Consider the following 25,421-nt stretch of genomic DNA (forward strand, 5'->3'; position numbering starts at 1 on the left):
CCCTTTTTTTTCCAGTTTAATTTTTCAGCTATATTTTCTACATTATGTAATCGAGGTATTTGCACTTGAATACACTGAATTTTGTGTAGTCACCTTGAAAGTACAGTGTGTAAGGTTCAACTATAAAATGCATGTTACTCTACCAAAACCCTAACAGTCACTTCACACACGACGTCTTGATTAAATAAAACTGTTTCCACTAACCGGAGTGCTTTACTTACCTAAACCCAACCTCACATTGGGATCTGGACACAAACTCAGGTCTGTAGTTTGTCAGTGCTGCACATTATACACCGTCCATCCAGCCCAACCACATCCTTACAATTCACTTTCTGTTAATAAATGTAACTCCTCATTCATTCATTCATTCATTCATTCATTTAAAAACATGTCACACATCACGACATGCTCATAATACGATTCTGTTCGCTGCATGACCACATTTAGAGTTCAGCTGCAAAGGAACGTCGTATTTGGGAGACAGGGATGTGGATGAATGAACGTCTTTGACTTTTGGAGGTTTCTGCCACTTAGTCAAGCTGCACGGGCAGAGGTCAGATGTCTTTTGTTGACAGCATATCACCCCTAGAAATATACATTTTCACAGCTTTCCCATGTATCAAACCCCAACTGGATCAGGTCAGTTTGCAATGAAGAGTAACACAAAGCACATTTCAGGTTCTGCAGCCACCAGGTGCTATTTTTTAAAATATACATCTGAATCATTTATGGTCATATCAAACACACTAAATCCAAGCAGCAAAGCATATCTGTAAAATAAAATAATGACAGGAGTCATTGAACAAATGTAACTAGTGACTGTTTTAAATGCAGAATGGACATGTGTTAAATCACAGGTGAAGCCAGTGAGATGTCGAAGGCTCGACGTCTGAGGCCGAGCTGCGCAGTGACATTCTCATGTCTGTGCATTTAAAATGAGCTGTTCTGTACTGAACTGAACACTGAGAGAAAAGCATCGTTTGATATAGGCTCTCTAAGTCAGAGTTTTATTAACAGGCAGCGAAGCAATTTCCATTCTTTCATTCATCCAGATTATGTTGAAACAGAGTCTGTCCCGCAGGAGGGACGTGCACACACAGCGGATTTGCTGCTTACTAAAACTGACATTCCTTGTGGCTGCAGCACCATATGTGGAGCTGCTCACTTAGCTCGTGCATGACTGGCTTTCATCATTAGCAAAGAATAAAAAAAAAAAAAAAAATCAAATTAAGCTTTGTAGTTTCAAACGTTTCTTTTCCCCCTCAAGTAAAGATCCAGCAGTTCCCACGTAGGGTTGGCGGCATGTGCTCTGTCCTGTCCTGGAAACACAGGAAGAATCTGAACAGGTGACCTTATTTAAATAGAAAAGCAAATGAAATGAAATGAATGAAGCTTCAGTCGTATCAGGACAGTCAGTGGGTTAAAACATTACAAATGAATCCTCAGCAGGAAGCATTAGTGTTTGTAATTCGTGCCATCGTTTTCATTGTGTGTATTAATTTGCATTCATGTCTCTGAGGGATTGTGGAAGGCAGCGTAAACCACTCAGCTGTGAAAAATGGGAATGAAGCTCGCAGCTTGGTGCTTTTTTACAATTATTTTTCAACAGGGACATTTAATTTTTATAAATTAGTTTTTGAAAGTAGTGTTTTAAAATTGGTGAAATAAACATGTGTGACTGTTTAAGGGGCAAATCTGTCACAGTTTTCCTTCAGCACATTCATAAGGTTGAGAAGTCAAGTTAGAAACCCCCAAAAGATTCATCTATTTATTATTCTAAATGATAAAGAAAAGCATCATATCATCACATTTGAGAAGCTGAAACGATGATGTTTGGTGTTTCTGCTTTAAAAAGTGATAAATAATTATATCATGTTCTCTGTGAGTTAAAATCTGCAGACATGAAATAATCTTTGGAATGTCTTCTCCTCAAATTGCTTCATTTAAATGTTTGAAATGCAGAAAGTTTCGAGAAACAACAGAATTATATTTTTCCTGTTGTAAGAATTTAATAAAACCTACATTATAAACACTTAACGTATGTGAATTTTGTTTGTGTTTTGTTTGCAAACGACTCACATCATGTTCGTATCTTGTTGTTAAAGTGATTGGAGTTAAAATGTTTATCTCCACTTGCAGCTAGTTAATAATGCTGAGACTAGTCAGTTGAGTCTTCTTTACCTGTTTTGCCTTCTAAATGCATTCTCTACTAATTTATAGCATTAATCCACTGACATACAGTACATACTGTATTTTAACACTGTTCACAGTGTTGTGGTTGAGCCTTTATAAATGGAGCCTGGCTTCTTCTACTTCTGCGGCTCTGTGCTGGATGTGTGTGCTCTGCTGCAGGAAGACATGTTCTGAAGTTGGTTGACTCATAATCTCGGTATTTCCAAAGGACAAATGACCTTCTGCAGGCTGCTAGCTCCCCTTGGTGGAGAGAGTGGGTACACTGAAACGTTGGAGAGGGAAACAGGAATTTATCTGCAGTAACTTGTGTGTGTTGTATGTCTTCATTAGGATGTGCTGATGCAGTAGAACAGAACCATGACTTTAACCTGGTGTCACTTTTAATAAGATAATAACTAATGTAAATGACCAGAAACAAACATTACAAACAATAAAAAGAATTCAGTATTGCAGTGATGATCATCAACACTACAGCTTTTAACTAAAAGCTCAGAAAAAAGCAAAAAAAGTATAAAGTCCCTTGTGAAAAATGTATTCAGTAACCAAATTCAATTTAAAAAGTGTTATAATTTAGTACTGAATGAAACATGGAGATACAATTTAGAGTTTTATTCAAGAAACCCCAGATGAATCCGCTCAAACTCAAATACTGGAGCCAAATGTCAGGTATAAAAATAGACAGAGGTTCCCTTCATAATTTATTCTGCATTGTGAGATATTCAAAGCTGTCGCACCCTTAATCCTTTTACTTTGCATCATGACTTCAGGGCATTTTCTTTCTGCTTTTCTTCAGTGCATTATAGAGCAGAAACACATTTGCATACTGCAATAAACAAGACTGTATAACCTGATTCATTGTGGAAGCAGAGAGACAGAGAAAGCAGAGCTCGTCACACCTGCAGTGAAGTGCTTTAACTTTAACAACAGCTGTAAAAAATGTGCTAATTATCACAGTTTGGTGCAACATCTGGAAAATGCCTAAATTATTGAATGATTATATGTTTAGGATTCAAGTTCTGCAGCAGTTTTGGTGACAGAGTAGCTCAAGAAGACACAAAACAAAAGCATAACAACGTTTTTATCAGCTGCAGAGGTGAAAACCAATGTGTCTTCTCAGATTCACAGTTTCTATAAATGCTGCTCGGTGCCTTCGTGGGCCGGAAAAGTCCTCCTCTTCAGTGAATGATTCAGCTGCTGCAGGGAGATCCTGAAGCAATCCCAGACCAGCTGGTGATATTTAAACCTTCCAGCATGTTCCTGATCTTCCCTGCTTCTGTCTCTCTCCCAGTGGCTCAAAATAGCCGCCACAGGGGGGCGATCCTGGAGGAATCCTGAACAGGTGCTTAAACCATCAGAACTGGTTGTTATTCATAGAGGAAAACTGGTTCTGCTTCGTGATCCTGCTGGTTAATTATCTTCATTTTACAGATCTGCTGCTACAAAGCATCTAAAGCCAACAGATAGTTTCTCAACTGTTAAAGATTTTTAATAAGGCAGGTCACTCCCCTGGTTATGTCTGAGTTATTTAGTGTATTAAACATGATTTAATTTAATATTAACTATTAAGACAATACCAATAAATATAAAGACAAACTGTTACTAGTACAGGACACACTGTGCACCATGGTTTTCAGACACAGCATTATTAACCTTTTATATGTAAGTACATAAATATGTTCAGTGATTTGATGGATGTCGTTATTCAGAGATAATGCAGTTGTTTCCAACATAGAGTTTGGAGACCTGCCCAGCAGCTGCTGTAACAGTGAGTTAAAACCTTTTATTGTTTAGTCAGGTCCTCACAGTGTTTCGTCCAGACTTTTATTCGTCAAGGTCGAGACATTTTTCTGTGACCATGTGGGACCATGTGATCCCAGAAAAGCAGCACAACAAACGTTACCTTTGACCTTGAGTCAATACTTAATGTCAGGAATGTCAAGAGAGGACTTTGCTATGAAATAATATTCTGTGCTTAAAGTGGGTAAATAAATAAATCGAAAGCTTCAACTCAAGATTAATGATGGGTGAAATCTGTCACCGAGCTGCTGCTGCCCCCAAGGTTTAAACAAGGACGTAATTAACTGGTGTTTTATTTTGACACCACACAGTATCTGGGACAGTTCACACTCCATAGAAAGTTCAGTAAGTTTCCTTTTAAATGCAGTTTGGCATAACAACGTAAAACTAAACAAATAAACTATAAAACTGGTTTATTTGGACCCTACTGTTGTATTTTATCCTATATTATTTTGGCTTTAACAGACTGTTTATGTTGCTACAGCTTCAGGTGAGGTTCATGTATTGTTACAGGGGTTACAATTTAAAATACAGTATTTCAACTCGAGTAGCCATCAGATTATTTTGTAAATTTAATTGAATCCTAGATGCTCTAGAAATACAAAAGTTCTCACTGTGCACAACGGCTCCTTTGAACGTGTTTTAGATTTTGCTGAAATATTGTGTTTTTGGATTTTTACATATTTAAAAAGAAAAGGAGCATTTTAAAGTTGTAGCTTTGGGATTTGAAATGTTCCTGTGAAGGCTAATATAAATGTTTCATGGACTGTAAAATTATTAGTTATTAAAAGACCATAAAATGGTGAAACTCAGCTCCCTTAGCTCATTAAAAACTGTGTTTCTCCTCTGAAATGTAGTGACACAACCAGAAATACTAGTACAACTATATACAATATATAAAATATATAAAATATAATACTTGAGGACAGTTCTTGAGTCAGTAGCTGCTTCCTGCATAATTAGTTGAGTTTCTGTGTTTTGAAGCAACAAGATGTTAAATTTAAAAAACAACAGGTTTGTGAATCACAGGATCAAATCAAGCCAGTGTTGTAAAAATACGACTTTGTAATCTGATTAATTAACCAACAGTTGATCAGTGACAGCAGGAAGATAATTCAGTGATGAAATGCGCACTCCGTCTCCTCCTCCTCCTCCTCCTCCTCCTCCTTCATCCTTCATCCTTTGTGTAGTGACAGGATTTGTAACGTCAGACTCGGCGCTGGCAGCAGCACCGTGCAGGCCTCCAGTTTGTTTGTGTGTGTGTGTGTGTGTGTCTGTGTGTGTGTGGGGGGGTTGACTGAAGGAGTTACCGCCGAAGCTCCTGCAGACGGAGACATTTTCTCCTCCGGGCTTCCCTCAATCTGTCAGATTAAACCAACCTGTCCTCTGGATGAGACGGAGCACCTTTTGCGCCCTCGCTGTCTCCACATCCTCCCATCCTCGTGTTTGTCTGTTTCTACGTGCGTAATTATCCAAATCACGCCGATGTGTTCTTCTTCCTTCTGCGCTCCGATGACAGCGGACTCGTCTGAGCGCTGTCCGCGGTGCTGAGACCGGCGAATGTCCCTGCGTCTCCAGCTGACGTTTGACGCCCAGCAGAGCCCAGCAGAGGCGAGGACAATAAGCAGAGAGGGTCGAACTACCTGTTAGCTTCTCCGTGCTGCGGGATTATGCTGCCTCCGCTGCGCGTTTGGCTCCGACGTTAATGTTCATTCAGCATTTGCAGCTGCAGACTGTACCTACTGACCCACTTCAAGCAAGTTGGAAATAAGACGAGCGCAGGTTCCGAAATTGTGCCTGAGGGTGAGGATGAAGGGTGATGTGGAAACCGTGGTGACCCTGCGGTAGAAGCTCCAGTGACACGCAGGACAGTGAAGAGGAGGGAGGAAGAGCAGAAGTTGCTGAAGAGCCAGAGGTGTGTGCGCAGACGGAGAAGGTTATGACCGCGTCGCCTCCCCTGGACCTCGGGCTGCTGCTGATGCTGCTGCTGGCCTGCTGGCAAACACCGGAGATGGTCGGAGCGAGTGAGTCTGTTGAATGTTTGTGCTTCTCAGGTTTAATATGAATCAATTTTCATGATATTGCTTGGAAGTTGAGGTGATAAGAGCGTTGGCACAGTGACTATGTTGGTGCAAACACAACATTCAGATAACAGTGAGACTTTGCACAGGGGTTTGACAGGGTAGGTGAGCCCCCCCTTGTTTTAATGCTTTTTTTCTAACAGTTCATTTTCAGCACTGGACGATTTTCCAAAGCAAATTCATCAAACAAACCAACATGACAGATTCAAACATACACACATGCTGAGCTCCCCTGAAAAAATACAATATTTAAATGTGTCTGGTTTTGATTTCCAAACCTCCTCTTTACAAATGCTGCAAACATATAAAGTCACTGGTGAAAAGTGGAACGATAGTGATCAGTTCACCATGAATACTTATTAAAGAATAAATAGTATTGTCAGGAAATGAGTTATAAAGCCTTAAAAATGAATGAGCAGTTGGCCCTAAAATCGATCCTGGCAAGTGATCATTCAGGTGTTTTTTATGACATGCTGACATTTACTGAGCCATCACCTCCAGCTGCTTACTCTTTGTCTTCAAACTGGATTTTTGTTGCCATTTCTGTTTCCATCTTTTTGTTTTACAGATGTATTTTCCCCTCATATACTGAATACCTCTGAAAACACTGTATAGTGAACATAAAAGTAGGAAGTTATACTCATTGTCGGTGCTCGCTGAGCATTATGTGTTTGTTTGTCCCTGTGTTCTGGTTGATTTTGGGAACAGATCGATCTGACATGAAAAATAACAACGGTCACACAGTATTTTGGACAAAACTGGCCACATTATGTTTGTGTTCTGTGTTCTCATATTATCTCTTTAGATCTTTGTAAACTAAACTGGCAGTCCCGTCCAAAAGCTCATGCTGATATTTGTCAGACTCACAAATGATCACTTTACACTTTAGTGGAGATCTGAGTGTTCACAAAGATACTGAATATGTCAGACTGAACTTTGGCTAAATGTGGATAAAATACACGAAAAGCAAGAAAAATGTGAAGTTTGGGTTGAAATATTTCACTCAGTGAAAAGGTTAAAGCTGCCTAATAAGAAATAAAAGGGGAATTGATGTTGAGGGGCCTAAAAACCCTGAAAATATTCATAAGGAGAAGGTTGGTGCTTTGTAAACAGAGGGGACGCCTCTTTTTACATCATCAACATCTTCAGGTACACGACAGCAGCACAGCTTTACATTAATGTGCTGCTTCGCCCATGATTCGAGTTGAGTCGGGGTTACTGTACCGTATTTACGCCTAATATTTCAAGTAGACAAACAGCTGTTGTAAAACTGTCAGGGTCTTAATTGAATGTCTGTCAGGGGATTAGAATTCCTAAGCAATCTCAGTCTCACTCTGCGGCCTGTTTAATTAGCTGTAGTGGGAATGCACTGGCACTTAAATCATTCGGAGTGCTGCTCACATTCCTGCTCTCTGTACCTCTTACATGAGGCTTTATGCAAAGCGGCCCTTGGCAAACGAAACCAGATCCACATCCTTCTCCCAGGCTGGAGACCGGGAGGCAGCTGATCTGTGTTTACCAAGCTCTGTATTGATTTAGCTAATGAAGTGTCTTTATATTTCTCCTCGTGGCCTTCACCTTCTCAACTCGAGACATCAACGTCTTTACAGGAGCTCATCAGTCACTCTGCGTCCAGCTGCTTTCTGCCACACGAGGGGGAAAAATCTGTTTCCGTAGCAGGAAGATGAACACATTTATTTATTATACAGTTCAGGTGCTGATCCAGGTGAGGCGACAGGTAGCATTAAGGAATAAGAGCATCCCAGCTGACTGCAGCTTTAAGCAGTTAAAGTTAAATTAAATTAGTTAAATTAAACAGTATGTTGTTATTTTCAACAGTGGCTGATAAAACAAAACAGTTTCACCATTCAGCTTCATTTTGTACTTGTGAAGAACATTCAAGGCCAATAATGAGTTCAGCTTCAGGTTTTAAGTCGGCAAGGATCAGAAAATGTAACGTAACGTGCATTTGAATTAGGTTTTTATTATCTTTGTGGTTTTTATACTTTTACTACAGTTTATAGCAATAATGGGACAGATGTGGTTTATTTTGGACATCTCAGGACCTTTGGTAATTTTAAAATCATTAAACAAAGTAAGACAGCTGCTGTTTTAACGTCACTCATTTTCAATACATTTGTGTTTAATTTGAGATTATCATAAAGATAATCTGATTCTCTCATGTCACATTTCAGATTAGTCTCACACCTGTTGCTTGTTTCTCCACTTTTTGTGGTACAGCTGTAAATAAACATGATTTAAAGACTGATGCCTGATGATGATGATATCGAACACTGAGCACAAATCGTAACGTCTCCAGAACATGTTCCATAATCTGAAGACGTTTGTGAGTTTATACCTTTAGAAAATGTACTATATGAACCGTTTGTTTGGTCAAGAATGAAGCTCCATGTTCAGACAGTAGTGAGAATTGCTTTGACTCTGGTTTTTCTGTGCTGCATCTCATTGCTCCCATATGAAAACCTGGGATGAAAAGGAAAGCTGTTCAGTTTCAGGCTACAAATTCTACAAAGGTCTTTGAACAAGAGCTCAGGAAGGAAAGCTGAACATTTGCAGCATGTAGGGGATCATAAAAAATGAAACCCACTGCGACCACAGGAGGTCTTTACTGACAAAGAGCAGGACAAAGTGCTTCTTTATCCACGCAGGGAGGACTCTCGCTCTGCTCTGCTCTGCTTCACGTTAACGCTCAGCTCTTTGTTGATTGCCCTCATTTGTTCTCTTAGCTCAGATTTTGCCTGACAGTCATCTAAATGATGCTTGTTTCTCCAGTATTGTCTCTTTTTTCCACCTGGGTTGTTTCAGATTTTCTGCATCGTCGCTCCTCTGAGAATCTGCTGCGGTTAATCTCTGTCTGTGGGTCGTGACTCAGCTTGACCGACTGCAGGCAAATTAAAATTTTCATCTAATTGGTGGCATTTAAGTCCAGTTCAGAAATGCTGTCGCCTCACATGGTTATTAATCACAATTTCAGTTCAGTTCAGAACCTAAAATCCTATGTACAACATTATACGTATCTTTAACCATTATACTGTATGGATATAATCATACTGATAGGGATATAACTGCGAACACAAATAGACACACAGCTGAAAAGGGACAGAAACAACCACAAAGCAACTTGAATGAGAGATGAAACAACATCACAGAGACACTAAGTGATCACGGAGAAATGCAAAATGATCATATAGTACAGAGACACACAACACACCCGAGGAGAGACATAAGGACTAACGAGAAAATGACTGCAGGGAGAGACAAATTAACAAGAGAGACACAATTACACAAAGAGACAACTGCATAAAGAGACTCCATTAAACAATGAAAAAGAGAATAGCAGCATAAGTGAGATGAAAACGGTAAGATGGACGGCAGACATAGTCCCAGATTGACTACAAACGGATTCAGAGTGACCACAGGGACGTAAAACAACTAACAGCTAAGAGAAAAGCTGTTTGGAGACTCTTTGCTTGTATGCAAGAGGGGTCATAGACGTTCATGTCTGAGCCCATTGTTTCCTAATCTCTACATGATCATACTGTATCTCAATCAGCATGCACACGTTGTTCCTGTATCAAGAGCACGGACATCCATCCATCACAGAGAGTGGTGGGGAGCCATTAGCCAGATTAGGCTGTCCGAGTCTATCAGCCAACTGATACTTCACCGTGATTTACAGGCAGCAGTCCAGCTGGAGCTGGACGTCACAGACGTACTCTGCTGCTGGAGAAACGGCGTAAACATACAGTGTCACGAGTCGTCGTTCCCTAACCCTAACTCAAAGAAAACCAGCTGGGTTGTACAAGCGATGTGCATTTTCATCTGAGACCGTTCAATCTGGTTCTCGTGGTTAATCAGAACAAACGTCTGTTGGTTCATTTGAGTCGCGGAATGAGTGAGAAACTCTAAAATCCCACTTCCAGCCCTCCAGAGTGGCTAAATGCGTCCTGAAATATGAATGAGCATAAATAAATAATTTGCACAAATCAGCCTAAAAACACGAAGGACAAACAAGGACATGTGAGACCAGCGTGTCTCTGGGCTCGAACGTCCACCTGAACTGCTGTATTTCATCATTGAATCAATATCTACATTTTACTCCTCCCCGTTCTCTGTTTTCCCTCCACCCTCTCTCCATCTCTCCTCCATCATTGATCTTTCTTCCTCCTCCTCCGACCATCCATCTCTCTTTGCCCTTTGTTCGCCTTTCCTCTCAGAACCAGAAGACTGAAAATTCCCTCGCCATCTCTTGATATCTGCCCGAGATAATTGCTCTCTCCTCTCATTCACTTCATCTTTTTTCCCTCTGCTGACTTCTTCATATTCCTGACGTCTTTCGTCCTCCACTGTCTTTGTCTCTCTCATCTCCATCTCCTTCCCTCTGTCTTCCTGACTCCATCTAAGCCTCCCCTCTCATCTCTTCTCCTGGTGTGTATAATGTAACTGCAGAAGTGTATTCACCGTGTGTGCACTCCATCGCATCTCTGGCAGATGAAAGCAGTTGGGATTTAGCAGCCGTAACGTGATGGGAGTTTTGAAGGGGGTGGGGGAGGTTCTTGGCTGTCATTGGCAGAGGCGAGGGAACATGGTTTTGAATGTGTTTCTCTGCGGAGTGTGTGGGTGTAGGTGGAGGATGGGATTTTCTCTTTGTTTGTTTTTTTGAATGTCTACACGTCCTCTGCTCTGGTTACAGCGGAACCTTCTTCAAAATCCCTCATAAAAGCATCTTTTGGCATCAATACACTAAATAACCACCAGAATATGGACGCACGTATGAGCTTCACCTGTTGGTTTACAGTAGGAATGTGGCGTTCACAGTGTTTCAACTTTGTACCTCCCTCTAGATCTGTTGTCTTGTTGCATCTAGCGGCTCTTTGGGCCGACCCTTGACAACTCTCCCTCGCAGAGAGTCATCAATATTTGACAGTGGATGTGCTCTCGTGTGTCTCTCTGGACTCACTGTGTTCAGTGGGTGGAATAGGACAGCAGCATGTTCAGTGTGAATAATCAGCCAACGTGCAAACTGTAGCTAACGACCACTAACGAATGTTAGTTTCTCCTTTTTCACTCTAAATAATGTAACTTCCAGGTGAGTCTAGTGTCAACATGTTTCCTCATCACAGTCTTTACAGGAACCTTCATGACATGATGTTGAAGTTGATGTTTGAGATGAGAGCAGCAGAATATAAATTAATATAATAAACATTAATTTACAAATCAGTGAATTTGTAATGCGTGATATCACCTTTAAATTTCTTTGGACAAGCGTGTGGTGTTATATTTGGGTTTCACTGTGTTGGCCCCCCGCCCCCTGCTGTGAGTGGTCTCATTTAAAAATAATGAGGAGATAATGTTTTTTCATGCAGGACTCCAGTCAGTCTGTATGCAGCCTTATTTACACACTTTTCATTTGTGTGTGAATTAGCTCTGTTTTTTATTTCCTCCAGATTTAAGTTCTTCCCCTGTGTTTGTGCTCTGTTACCTGTTTTTGCATTGACTTCCATTCACTTTGATTATGACTTTGCTTTTTTTTATGGTTTAATGTGGGAGTGTCTGCAGCAGATTCAGAGATCTGAAGACGAGAGATGTCAAATTTCTTCTGGCCAGTATGTTTGGTTTTCACACATAGTGTAGAGTTTAATCTTACAAATTGATTCCAGGAAGGAAACGTGAGATATTAAAAAGAGCATCAAAGAGCCAGAGCCTCTTTCTGCAGCCACCATTTTGCAGAGTTCAGTAATTATACAGGGAAGACTTTATCAGAGAACAGTCACAGCGGCCAATTTTTACACCCACGATATCCGGAAATGGACCAAAAAGCATCCACGGACTGGCTGAGTTGACACACAAATGCTGTCTTTTCCTAGCTGAACTCCCACCTTGCTGCTTTAGCTGTGCCTTCATTCATTCCACCTACACACGCTGGATGCAGCTTTTTTAAAATCCCTCTCTGTGAGCCTGTCAAAGGGCATTCTGGGAAGTGTAGGAGGTCACAAACTGAAACCGACAAAGCTGACTGAAGGGACGTGATGCACTCTATTGCAGGTTGATAAACCTTTATGCGTATTTTCTCTTTAATGACTCTGAAGCGGGTTTGGCAGACAGACCAGCGCGTTCTGCAGGGAGTGGGGACGTCTGGCTTGTGTAATGAGCTGTGGTTAGCTTGTTAGTGTGAGATACAGCTCGACATTCACGGTCATATTCCACGGGGCCTCACTGGATGCTTCTGGAATTAGACTTTTTTTTTCTTAAGTCTGTCACATGATATTTGGAGAGTTTGTGTCAGTGCTGCTGCCTCCACCATGCTGGAAATGAGCGGTTTTATTTTTACATTACATTAGTTTTTACAGTAAAGGACAGGTTTTACTGTCATTTTTGTTTTGGTTGTCAGTACTCCAGGCAAAGAACGACACGATGAGCAGTGGCAGTTGTAATAAAATAAAAAGCACATGATTCAAAGTAGGAAGTAACCATCTCTGGCATGATTCATACTTTATGAATCATGCAGATTTGAGTTGTTGCAGTATTAAAACATTAACATAATAAAACTGGCTAAAACAATAAGACGAGTTGTATTTGTTCGGAAAAGTGTGAAATGTGCACAGGAGCTGTAGCATCATTACCATTTCCGATTTTCTTACACTAAACATAAAGAGAATTTGTCTGTAATAAGCCAAAATGCAAAACTTCAGCATCTTAATGTCCTGTTTTGGCCTTAATGCCCTCATTCTCTGCTGTACCGGCTTCTTTCTCCCTCTGATGGTGTGTCTTTTGTTTTTTTTTTTTTCAAAGCACACACTCTCTACCAGCGGGCACATCTTTATTGCTTTCTGCAGCCAGAGACACTGAAGAGAAATGCAGAGTGCTATTCTGGTCGTGCACTAAAAGATGAAGAAAAGTTGGAGTGGATGAACTGGACTCATCAATAGTTCCTGACTCGCAGTAAAAATCCAGTTATTGATTCCATTAGATTTGAAATCATTAGCAAGAGGAAAGTCTGCTCATCTCGTTGCCGCTCACGTCTTTCCCTCCTCTGGTTTTATGTCTTTATGTTTCACGCCGCCTCTCTTCCAGATATCTTCCTGATTGACTTTCTTTGTGTCTTTGTCTCTTCCACCTTGCCTTCCTTTTCTTCCCACTGTTTCCTCTTGGGAAAAGGTCACAGCTCCTCCTGATGATTTAGCGATATAAAAATGCTCACCCTCTCTTAGCAAACACTTCAGATTCCCCATCAATTTCAGCCTGCCCTCAGTGGATCATCAATATGAGCTTTCAGTTGTGCAAAGTGCAGCGTGTGTGGGTGTTTCCCATCTTTTAGTGCACCCTCGTACACTTACATTTTCACATTTAGCAACGGCTCACAATGACGTGGGGGGACGGAGAGTCACACTCACTGTCTCGCTAAAGGACACAGGCCACTGATGGAAGCTCACACTGACAATGAGCACGTGTTGGCACGATGGAGTATCTGTGTGGGTGTTTGTTGTCTGTGCTCAGAACATGCAGTTACTGTAGAGTACAGGACACTGGGAGGACAGGGAGCGTCAGCCGCACAGCCAGCGTTTGTCACAGCGTCTGGTTTTTATTTTGTTTTTTTCAATTGAAGGAAACATTGTTTAGTTAAGTCAAATGTTAGTAATTCGATTGTTAGTTGTAGTTTAGTTTTTGTCAGTCACGCTGTGCCGTTTAAGCATTTCGAGCCTACACCCCGTCTCCATCCTTGTTGTGTGCAGCTGATCGTTACTTTTGAAGCTTTGCAATTTGGGCACCGAGTTAAAAGGCCTACGTCTCCAGCACAGCTCTTTCTGTATTGATGCAACCTTCCTCAAATTAAAGCAGAGACCTGGCACTGAATGTGCTGAAGCAGAAAGCTCAAAGAACAAACGGTCTGCGCAGTGTATCGGAAAAACATTGAACCTTGAACCCCATTGTCTCCATTTATGTGAAATATTAGGTCACGTTGACCTGCAGGACAAAGGCAGTGTCATTTTATCCATGTAGTTTAGGTACATTTATTAAATGCTAATTAGCTGGTTTTGCTTTAAGCCACAGATGCAATGAAGGAAAACCTTAATGGTAGAACAGTGGAGGACATTTACATATGGTCTTTGCATTTGGGGCCTTTCAGCATCATACTCCACCCGCAGGTCAGTCAGCAAGGATTAATCAGACCCCTACTTGTGTCCCACAGACGACTCTCTGCTTTTCTACAGCCTGAATGACCAAAGTACTCAGTGCTCTTAGGTGGCGAGTGGGCTGTGAAGCTGTGACGTCACGAATGCATCAACATCACTTCAACCAGGTTCCGGATCTGGTTGAAATCCTGAACAGCGGAGGCTCGTGTAGCTTCTTGTGTTGTATTTACTTTGAGACACTTTGTATTTTCTCTTTCCTGAAAACTACACATTAAAACTGTTTGTTACTGACTGTCCCTAATACTCACTGCGTGTGTGTGTGTGTGTGTGTTACCAGCTGTGCCGGCCGCCCCAGTGAATGTCTCGGTGACCCAGCTGAGGGCACACTCGGCCATGGTGACCTGGAACGTCCCACAGGGAGACACTGTCATTGGATACTCCATCTCACAGCAGGTACAGTAACTACTCTATCATCACTATGTGTGTGTGTGTGTGTGTGTGTGTGTGTGTGTGTGTGTGTGTGTGTGTGTGTGTGTGTGTGTGAATATTGTCTGTGCATGGCAAATTCAGCTCAAAGATGGTTTTCCCTTAATTGGTTTAATCCTTAGAAAGCTTGACAAATCATTTCTCAGTCTCGTCATTAAACTCAGTCTGTCTCACGTCACTTTCTCCTCTCGTTTGGTCGGAGGCCAATTTATTTTAAATTGAAGGCGTATTAATTTTGAATCCAGTGGCCAGAAAACTTGGATCGCTCCCATGAGCAGGACTTAAAAAGCTAAATAATGTTTTGCTGGTACCCTTCTCTCTTGAGGAGCAGGTTCCTTTTTGCCTCCTGCTGCTGTTGTCTACAGGTTTGTTTTTTAAATGTCATTGATGTGTGATTCATGAGACCAGCAGACCGTCAGCATTTTGCCTTCAGCCACTTCCAGCTATGAGGTTTAAAGTTTGCAAATGCCAGGGCATTGTGCTCATAAACATCTAACTTGTTGAAAAGCTTATGAATGTCGGGTCTGGCTGCTGGCTGATGTGCAGCATGTACTTGAAGTAATAATTAAAAAAACAAATCTCCTGATTACTAAAGTGTTCAGCCAAAAAAACTTGGAACAAGTGGAACAATAAGAAAAAGCTTCACAACCTTTTTTTTCCTCAGGTGCTCAACAGTTCAAGCCTCTTCTGTCATTATTTTAATTTCATAATGTGTCAGATCTTTGGCCAGTTCAGCGCCTGGACTCACTGTGCGGTTTTAATCTGTGCAGAATGTACTTTCTTTTGTCTTACTGAAACAAGTTAGGCTGTCTCTGAAAAGCTCGTCTGGGTACTCTCACACTCTATTAGGTATCAGCATTAATGGTGCCTTCACAGATGTGCACGTTACACATGCTATGTGCAGTGATGGACCCTCGTACCGTCACAGTTTCTCGTATTTAAACTGTACAAGTCTCACAAACCTACTCGTAGTGAATTTTTTAAGCTATAATTGAGCTGAAATCTGTGATAGTTTCATGTAAACCTGGAAATAATCGTACATTTGAGGATTTAGTGTTAAACGTTTTCTTCTCAGTTTAAGCAAATCTGCAGCACAGTACATGTGAACACCTTTGTATCCAGATGACGATCAGGTGCATGCGATCGACTGATCAGAGGCATGTTCCACTCAATCAGTCTTTGTTTACCTGTTAGAAATATGACTGTGCTTCAAGTCCCAGAAGAATATAAGTAGAAATGTGATATTGAGAAGAATAAGAGCAGAACTAAATCAAAGTGTCAGAAGTCAAATTGTTATTCTGGGCAAAGAGCTTCTTTCTCAGCCACAAAACACAGCTAGACTCTTAAGAAGGTGTTTAAGGGGGCAGCACAGGGCACTCTGACACGTCCTCTAGAAACTGGATCAGTTTTATCCAAAGCACGGTGATGCAGACCAAAAGCGGTCACACCAAGAGCAGATCAATGCTTCAAGTTTTGTTCCCTCAGAGGTAGAAAAGTCTCTTCATCACACATTCAGCCTTAGAGATGCTGGACTTCATGTGGAGTTAGTCAGTAGAAGAACTGTTCCTTCTTCACGTCCTGTGAGGTGGTCCACCATTACATCTCTAAAAGTATATTATTCCCATATGTATGTTTATCGTCCTCTTTATCTCTCTTTCATCTCTCTTTCATCTCTCTGTCATCTTTCCGTCATGATGTATACATTACTAGTTCCACAGTTTCCCCGAGGGGAACAATAAAGTATGTCATTATTATTAGTAGCTACTTGTTTTATAGTGTTATCCATCCATTAGTTTTACTGTATCCCTGCATTACTGATCATTATTTCAATCCTTCATCATTACTTCTGGACATCTCACATTCCCTCCGCTCATATATCACCACATTTTGTTCGTCTCACATCTCCTGGAACCCGGTCTGCAAACTCTGCTCGGCTCATTCTAATCAGTTTTTACCACCCACCGTTTGGCAAAAGGAGACTCAGACATTAGCTGAGCTCTGAGTGGGAGTCGGCTCCATTAGTGGAAATGATTTGGCCGGGACTTGTCTCACAGTAGGAACATCCACAGTGGCGGAGATGCCAAACAAGTCTCGCCTCAGATCTGACTCAGAATCCATCAACCGCGTGGCATTTTCAAGGAAACAGAGGATGGGGATGTAAAACATCTCCTGTCATAACCTCAGAAAGCACTTACGTGAAAACCTTACTCAAATATTAATCAGGGAGGTGATGGGAGCAGGTAGATGCAGCAGGTTTCCATGCAGCAGGTTTCCAGCTCTATCTTTTTCTGCGGTTAGTCATCAAGTCAGTCTGAATGTGAGTGAAAATGTACAAAAGGGCAAAAATGCAGTTACATAAAAGGCTGCTACACTTGTCAATCAAGCAAATCTTCTGGATCCTTCTCGAAGCCAAATCTGCTTTAAAAAAAAACGAGCAACAATGGGGAGTGATGTGTGCCCACATCCAGGCTGCTTTGGGAGATTATTTCGTACACAGCAACAAGCTGAGCCTTCTGTTTGCGAAGGAGAAGCAGGACGAGTGAATCCGCTCAGACAAAGACTCTCCTCGCTCATCTGAAGTCGTTCCAAACCCCAGAGATGAGATTCACACATTATGCAACACAGCGCGTACACACACACACACACACAGGAAGTAACCCATTTTAAGACCGTATGTCTGAAACTCCCAATTATCCCTATTCTGGTTCAGAAATCCCACTTTATCACAAACACAAGGTTAATGGATGATTGCTGTGTGTATGTAGGTGGACGTTTGTCAAGCGAAGCCAGGCTGAAGCTGCAGTCAGTCTGTTTTAAACGTGCCGCTGTGTTTTTAACCTGCTCCTGTCACAACAACAGAGAAACAATCTGTTGCTGCTGACTTCCTCCTTGACCTGAAGGCAGTTATGTAACCGAAGCCTGCAGCCTCACGTGCAGCTGTGTCGCACCTCATGGAAGACACATTTTAATAAGGTTAACTTGAGCAGGACTGTTTCTTCTCTGTCTGACACTTTTTTTTTTTAAATTGTATGTGAGGCATCGATTTGTTGTTGTTTGTAGAAGACATGGATCATCCAGTAAAAACCTTTAACAGATGAAGCAAAGGAAAAACTGATCTGTAGCCTTCACTTATTACAATACATGTGCAAGTGTTTTAGGGCATCTCTGCCCTCAGGACATATACAAGCTGTTCTTACCTCTAGGCTGAGGTTGTTAGGAGTGTATGCAGCCGTAAGGAAAGACTGCAGGTGCTCCTAACGATGGCAAACAGCACTTCACCTCCTGTGCAAACCACATTTATCGTGCTGTTTTCCTTATACATTAAAAAAGAAATGCCAGTCGGGGAGGAGGCAGTGAATCCTAAAGCTTTGTAGTGATACTGCGATTACATTATTGAATAATCTATCAAGAAAAGGAAAGTGATTACAGAGTTAGTGCACTAATAATTCGATGTTTTCCACTGGTACTTTATAGCAGCATTGCTGTAACTCTGCTAAATGATTTTTGTGCTCTCAGTTTCCGGAAGCCAATTTGTTTTAGCAGTGTTTTTGTAACTTTGGTGGACTTCTTCCAAAATCCAAGAATCAGATAATCTGGTATTGATTAGTAGTAGTAGTAGTAGTAGTAGTAGTAGTAGTAGTAGTAATCCTTTTAAGCCTCATACAGATACTCCTTGTTCCAGTCCTGCAGTGCTGTGGCACAGACAGACCTTTCTCACGGACCCCGTTGCTTGCAGCCTGCCAGAGGAACAGAAGCCACCACTCTGGCTGTTCTGAGTCCCTGATTCAGACATCTGGAGGGCCTCAAGTGTCCTGCCAGCCTTCTATTTATTGACTTTTCCTCAGCTTTTAGTGCTTTATGGCACATTCACTCACTGGGAAGCTTGTCTCACTCCAAAGTAGACTTTAACGCCCACTGTTGGCTCGATAGTGGACTTAAATCCTGGGGAAAAACAGCTTGTGAGGATCGATGGCATGCTTACCAAGCAGTTGTCGAGCCTTTTAAATTTAAATGCAATGAAAGCAAAGACATGATTGTGGATTTTAGAAAATCTTCTTTATATATACTGGCAAGAAAGAGAGTCTGAAACCTTTTGGATTGAAGTTTCACTAATTCATTAACATAAAATGTCATTGAATCTAAGTCACAAGTATCGACAAAGAAACCTTTCATGTCTTTATGAAAAGCAAACATTCAATAAGTGAATTCTTTATTGGGTGATAAGTGATTAAATAACTTGTTCAATGTCATACGGCAGCAATGACTTTAAACAAGTTGTTCTAACAACTGCTGATTTTTCTGAAGCCATTCTTTAGTAACTTGTTGATTTTTTTAAAGTCATTGTCCTGCTGCAGCATCAAGCTTCAGCTTGTGCACAGCTACTCTGACTTTATCCTCTTTGATACTTTGATAGACTGGGTTTTCATTGGTGCAGAGGCAGCAAAGCAGCTCTGATCCCTCAGCCCTGCTGCACCTTTGGGATGACATTTTAACGTTGGTATGCGTTTCCTCTTTGCAGATCACATTTTATGAGCAATGAATACACAAAATAGGTCATTTGAAAGGGTTCACATGTATTTTTATGTTACCACTGTAAAATGTCCGTACATTGAGTCATTGTGGACTGTGTGACGATGCTCATACATAAAAACATCCTTTTATTTTTTGGAATTTTAAAGAACCAGTTCGCTGGTGGCTTAAACAAATGGTTAAAAACAGCCTGCCAATTAATGCAGGACATATTAGTCCATGCATTCTCTCTTAAAGGCTGTTTATTTGCTCTATAGCAAAGTGTATCTCAGCCTGTACTCGGTTTTCCTTCCTACTGATGAATGCTGGAGCTACCTTGCCTGCAGACCTAATTTCCCCCAGTGGGACAGTAAGTGTTCGAGCTGAATTTCTATGAGGCACAGCTGTGTGTTGCAGCAGGGAATTTATTTGCATTTGTAACATCTGTCTTGAAATAGAGAAATAATGATGTACCAATTTGACAAATGTGTTAAATTAGCATGATGGCCTGGTTAGCGAGTCTTCTTGCATATAGACCTGGATCTACCTCTAGAGTTAGATTCACTCTTTACCAAATTTACCATCTAATGACACTAATCAATTAGTAGGATTGTATTTAATTGTAATTGTGTGCATTTGTATGTTACATTGCTTTGTGTGTGTGTGTGTGTGTGTGTGTGTGTGTGTGTGTGTGTGTGTGTGTGTGTGTACGGGTGGCACATTTCCTTCATGTCTCTGCACTTGTCTTGTCTCCAGAGGCAGGACGGCCTGATGCAGCGCTCCATCCGGGAGGTGAACACATCCAGCCGCTGGTGTGTGCTGTGGGACTTGGACGAGGACACACACTACAGCGTCCAGGTGAGACCCGCACACAAACACACACTCTTCTAACAGCAGAACCCGGTGCAAACACAGTGTTACTGTATAAATATGTATGTATGCAAACAACAAAAAATACATAAATCATAATTCAGACTCTTCTGTGACGTGTAGACATAACCAGGTTTCTAGTCGGCTTTTTATGAGAGTGCATGTGCCGGACAAGAACCTGCAGACAATAACAGAGTTGAGCAGTTTGATGATAGAAGAGATCATGACACAGATCCACTCCTCCTTGTTTTTAAATCCACCCAGTCCGTGTCCTGTCTGTGGTCTGTGTCTGATAAGGTCAGGAAGAAGCATGTTCTGTCACTGTAGATTTAAAATCTGCGTGAGAAGAAATCTAATTTCTCCACCACTGGATTTGTTCGCTGATGGTAACGTTATGGTTATGTTTTCTTTTTTAAAATATGTCATTATATCGAGTAAAAGCTCGGTCGCTGTTCTGGCAATTTGGGAGCACGGACTCTGTTCACTCTGTTGTTCTGTGTATGCTGGAACCGTTTGATGTCACCACTATAATGGGTGGGAAGAAGGGAAAACTTCACCAGCAGAACCAAAACACAACTGAAATGATCCTTTTTCATCTTCCTGGGGATTTTTACCACAGCAGCAAAACTTAAATGTGAATTTATGTCTGCTAACACTAAACTTCATGTCAAAATAAAAGCTCATCATAATTTGCATCCTTACAGCTTATAAACATTTAATATGCATTTAAAATCACGACTGTATTTAATTAACACACAGCAGTAAAGAGAGACAGATTCTCCCTTTGCTCACATCTTTGAACGAGAATCTTCTTTTCAGAAATCCTCATTTTAGATATGACCTCTTCTTCTGTGTATAGTTAACCCACGCTGGTCACACTTCCTTTATGCCATCTATTAATTATTGCAGCTCAAAGTAACTTAAATCAAAAGCCAACACCAGCTACAGCTCCTCTCTGTAGGAGTGAATGTCTAATGTGACTCCATTATCATGACTCGATTAGTTTTTATAATCCACTACAGCCTAATAGACTGATACAGATTGTCCTTCAGCTGGAGGACTTTGTTAAATATGCTCGTCAGCAAGCAGATGTCCTGCGTAAGTGTCATTGAGCAAAGCACTGAAGCCTCGCCAGCACCAGGGGGCACAGAAATGTGAGCTCTGACCTCCCTGTGGAGCGGAGGCAAGTTTTAAAAAAAGAGAATTTCCCATTGGAGTCTGGTAAAGAGTTTTATCATTATCCAAAGAGAGTGGACAGATTAGAGCTTGGTGTTCAGCTGAAGGACAGCTAGAAGAGATCAGACATCGAACGCGTCTTCGACTTATTTTGTCAAGAAATGTTCTAATTAACTTTAATATTATTCCTAATTCTTTAGTTAGTACTTGCAACAAACTCCACAGAAAACTTTGGGTTTAACCTTTGGGTTCAGTGAGTAGGTGGCGACAGCAGCACCGCGACACCTCTTGTGAATGTAATTGTGCCTCTGTGATGAATGTTTCCACCTGTATAGTTGAACTTTGATATTTCCTATTAGAAAACATCTCAGTTTACTCTTTGAGAGTTAGACCTTGCTTATTTATTGCAGGTAGCTTCATTTTTTATTTGATTTTCATTGAACATGTTCAGAAGAAGTTCCCAATAAACCATCAGCCCTAATCTGAATTCCCTCTGTTGCCGTTCAAGGTCTTCACTTTGCCTCTACAGTACATTTACAGTACTCTTCCTCCAGTGATCAATCAGTGTCGCAGCCAAAAACCAAAGCACCAGTTCCCCTCGTGAGAAAGTTTCTTCTCATCTTTACTTAATGCTGCTCTCCAATACTGTCAGGCTGGGGATGTATCCGCTGTTTAGATCTTTTGGTGTATCTGTCCTTAAGAATATCCTTTTTCTCAAGAACGTCCTTTTCTACTTTGGATTCAGGTGCAGTCTGTCGGGCTGCACGGCGACAGCCAACCCAGCCGCGCCGTCCACTTCAGGACTTTGGAGAGAAGTGACCATTATCCAGCCGGAGTCCTGGACCACCGTGAGTGAACACACCCACATACAAAGACCATAAAAGTGTAAGTCTAGCTTTCATGAATAAAATCTGACTGCACTGAATCTTTCTCCTCAGATGAACCAGCGATGGAAGGCCTGGGAATGACTCCTCACCTACAGACCGGAGAGCTGCTCATTATCACCACTGTGCTGCTGCTGTGGGCAGGTCAGCCTCGATGTGTGTGTGTGTGTCTGTGCACTTATATGCATATGTGGGCGTATCGGTGTGTCTGCTTGACTGTGTGTAGATAAGAATGTATTTGGGAGCGTATTCCTGGACGGATTATGAGATGATGGGACCCTGAGCTCTGTACCCCTCCCACATAGGAGCAAGAGCCACAGAATCAAAGAGACGACTTTGGTCGTTCTGCAGCTTTGCAGCTCGTTCGTGGCCTTTTGTTTTTGTGGTAGTTTTTTTTTTTTTCTTTTTTCATGACTTATTTCTTGTGCATGCGCTTATATTTCGGTTGTTTTGCATCTTGCTTATTGTTAGCGGGGACATTTTGGTTGTTTTGAGTCTTTAACTGGTCATTTTATGGTTTGAATCCTCTTTGTGATTGTGCGTCTTTGTAGTCTTTCTGTTGTTTTGCATCTGTTTATAGTCGTTTAGTGTGTTTTTGGACATTTTAAGTTGCTCTTGGCTCTATATGTGTTTGTGTCTCTTCTTGGTAAAGTAGTTGTTGTGGTGTTTTGAGTAGTTTAGCATGACTTTAAGTCTGTTTTGGTCATTTAGTGTCGCTGCGGTCATTTTGCACATCTTTATGATTGTTTTCCATTTAGCATATATTCTGATCCATATGTAGTCTCACTTTGGTTGTTTCCAATCCCACATTCATTTCAGAAGAAGGACTTCAAGGTCCCTAGCTCTGTACCCTGTAGACCTGTGGAATAATCCGTCATTGACCACACTGAATGCAAACACACTTGTTTCACTTGCCTTTCTGCTGTGCTTCCTCCCCAGCCGTCATCGCCCTCTTCTGCAGACAGTACGACATCATTAAAGACAATGACTCCAACGGCACTAAGGACAAAGCCAAGAGGCCGCTGGTTCGCACTACATCCTCCTACTACAACACTTCAGCTGCCAGCTCACCCATCTACCACAACGGAGCGGTTCGCAGCAGCAGGGTGACTCATTTCTCCTCCAACTGCTGAACTTCATTTAGAAAACTCCTTCCTCATCCTCCTCTCCATAGCCTTCATTTTGTTGCAGCGTATTTCTATAATGCATGATCATTCTTGGCTGCCAGGAATATTTTGTTTCCTCTGAAGAACCTTTGTAGTTACATCAGAGATCTCCTAGCAACCAGAGCTGCTGCCATCGTGGCTAAATATAAAACAACCAGGCTGGCAACAGAGAGCTAGCTGGGTAAAAGTGAGCAGTCTGACAGGGTGGGTTTGTTTCCAAATAGAAGAGAAGATACTGGAGTTTCAGTGTTGGCAGTCTCTGAAGCACCGAGCTCACATTATGTAATCAATAAAATCACATCAGACGAGTCAGTGTTGCAAACTTTAGGATTAAAAAGCAGCTCGGCAATTGGGATCACAGTATTCATGCAGCTCTCTTAAGTTGGCTGAGGTATAATTTTCAAAAATCAGTGAGCTTTTGTTATGTTTTTGTTACGTGGGAGTTGAGGGAGAAGGGAAGTGTTATTGTTTCTGATGCTACAAATGAGGCAGGTTTATTTCTACTTGCACTAAAAACATGTCTGAATTTTGAATGGCTTAATTTTGCATTGGGTTTTTTATCAGTTTTGGAAAAAGCTGCAAATACTGTTTATTTCCTCTCTTGTATGCAAATTAAGTTATTGTTGTTGAATGAAATGATCATCTCAAACAAATAATCATCTGGTTTTGACAGTTTATTACATCTTTCATATCCCATTAAAAAGGGAATATTCACTTGTCTTTCGCTTTCTTTGATGCTGTGACACTCATGATGCTTGTTTCTCATAGTTTGGTCACGTTTTTGTTCTGCTAGTTTCAAAATGACTTAACTTGTGGCTCTTGCAGACTTTAATATAAACATTCATATCAACTTTTTCCACTGGTATTTTTAGTTTTTATACATGTTTACCAATGCCAAAAATAAAAACACAAGTTAGCACAAGTAGCTCCGGGGCAGAGATAAGTTGTAAACATGATGATTCATTTTATGTTTTGCTGCCTCGATAATGCGTCATCCCCCTCATAGTCAGTTATTGCAAATGTCTGACATTAATCAAGCAAAACATGACAAAAACTTGAAGACGGTTAAGTGAGAATGTCGTCTGGACCTGACCTGAGCCCAGTGATTTGTATATTAAATATCAAGCTCACACATGTGAGTAGAGCAGGTCATTGATTAGTTAATAAATCTTTGACGGGCACGTGGCGGTGCATGTGAATCCCACACGCAGCCTTCCCGAGCTTTGAGTCATGTTCATGTATGTGACCCTCTGTCTCTTCATGTTTATGACTCATGTGTTTATGCCGACAGCTCCATCTCACTGTTTTGTGCTTTTCCAGCTCCACAGAGCCTCCTCCTCGATCAGCATCATTAGAGTGTGAGTTTGGATGCTGGCTTAGAGACTTATTGTACATCAGCAGAGGAAGAGTGGAGCCGACCATGTGCAAGAGCAGGAGACATTTGCCTGAAGAACTTCACCGGGAATATCGCGACGAATGGGGAATTTACAGACCTGCTAGCCGAGAGTCCAATTTATTGTAAATATGGACAAAGTGAAAACACTCCATGCAAATCAGAATCAGATGAAACACTGTGGATGAGATGGATGACTGCTGCTCTCTAGTGGCAAATGAGGTTTAGACACGTGGACACGATTCCCAGCTGCCTGGTTGAGCTGATGGGAACACACGAGTCCAGCACAAGAAGATAGATGTACAGCTGTACAGCGTTCATTTACCAGCATGTCGGCCAAATCCTGTCCACCTTAAATGTATTGATTTTTCCAACATGTCTGTGTTTCAAAAAAGATGCTTTAATTTAAAGTGTATTATATGTAATTAGAAAATCTACAGCACATGAATTGAAATTAAAGTTAAAAGTAGTATAAGTGTAATTGAACGTATGTGATGATGGTGTTGAGGATGAAAGGCATGATCAGTTCAGATGAACCAAGTCATGTTTTACCTTTAACTCTGTGCAAATCGGATGTTTGTTGGTTGTAATCCAAATTTAAAATCCTAATTTAAAGTCTTGTAACTTCAAATGATGAGTTGACTAAATGTAAATAATGTAAGTTAAGTTGATTAAATGCTTCCTTAGAATAAATTGTTCTTGGTTCCCCA

The 25,421-nt window shown here is 41.2% G+C and overlaps 1 protein-coding gene across 1 annotated transcript; it reads left to right on the plus strand.

The window, feature by feature from the left end:
• Positions 1-5,210: 5,210 nt before the first annotated feature.
• On the plus strand, positions 5,211-25,421 carry LOC113164185 (fibronectin type III domain-containing protein 5-like). Its single transcript, XM_026363355.1, has 7 exons — positions 5,211-6,014; positions 14,565-14,680; positions 19,979-20,080; positions 22,014-22,116; positions 22,207-22,296; positions 23,092-23,258; positions 24,639-25,421. Exons 1-7 carry the CDS (start codon positions 5,930-5,932, stop codon positions 24,678-24,680), a joined length of 705 nt encoding a protein of 234 aa, XP_026219140.1. The 5' UTR covers positions 5,211-5,929; the 3' UTR covers positions 24,681-25,421.

Source organism: Anabas testudineus, chromosome 2 (genome assembly GCF_900324465.2).
Source record: "Anabas testudineus chromosome 2, fAnaTes1.2, whole genome shotgun sequence".
NCBI lineage: Eukaryota > Metazoa > Chordata > Actinopteri > Anabantiformes > Anabantidae > Anabas > Anabas testudineus.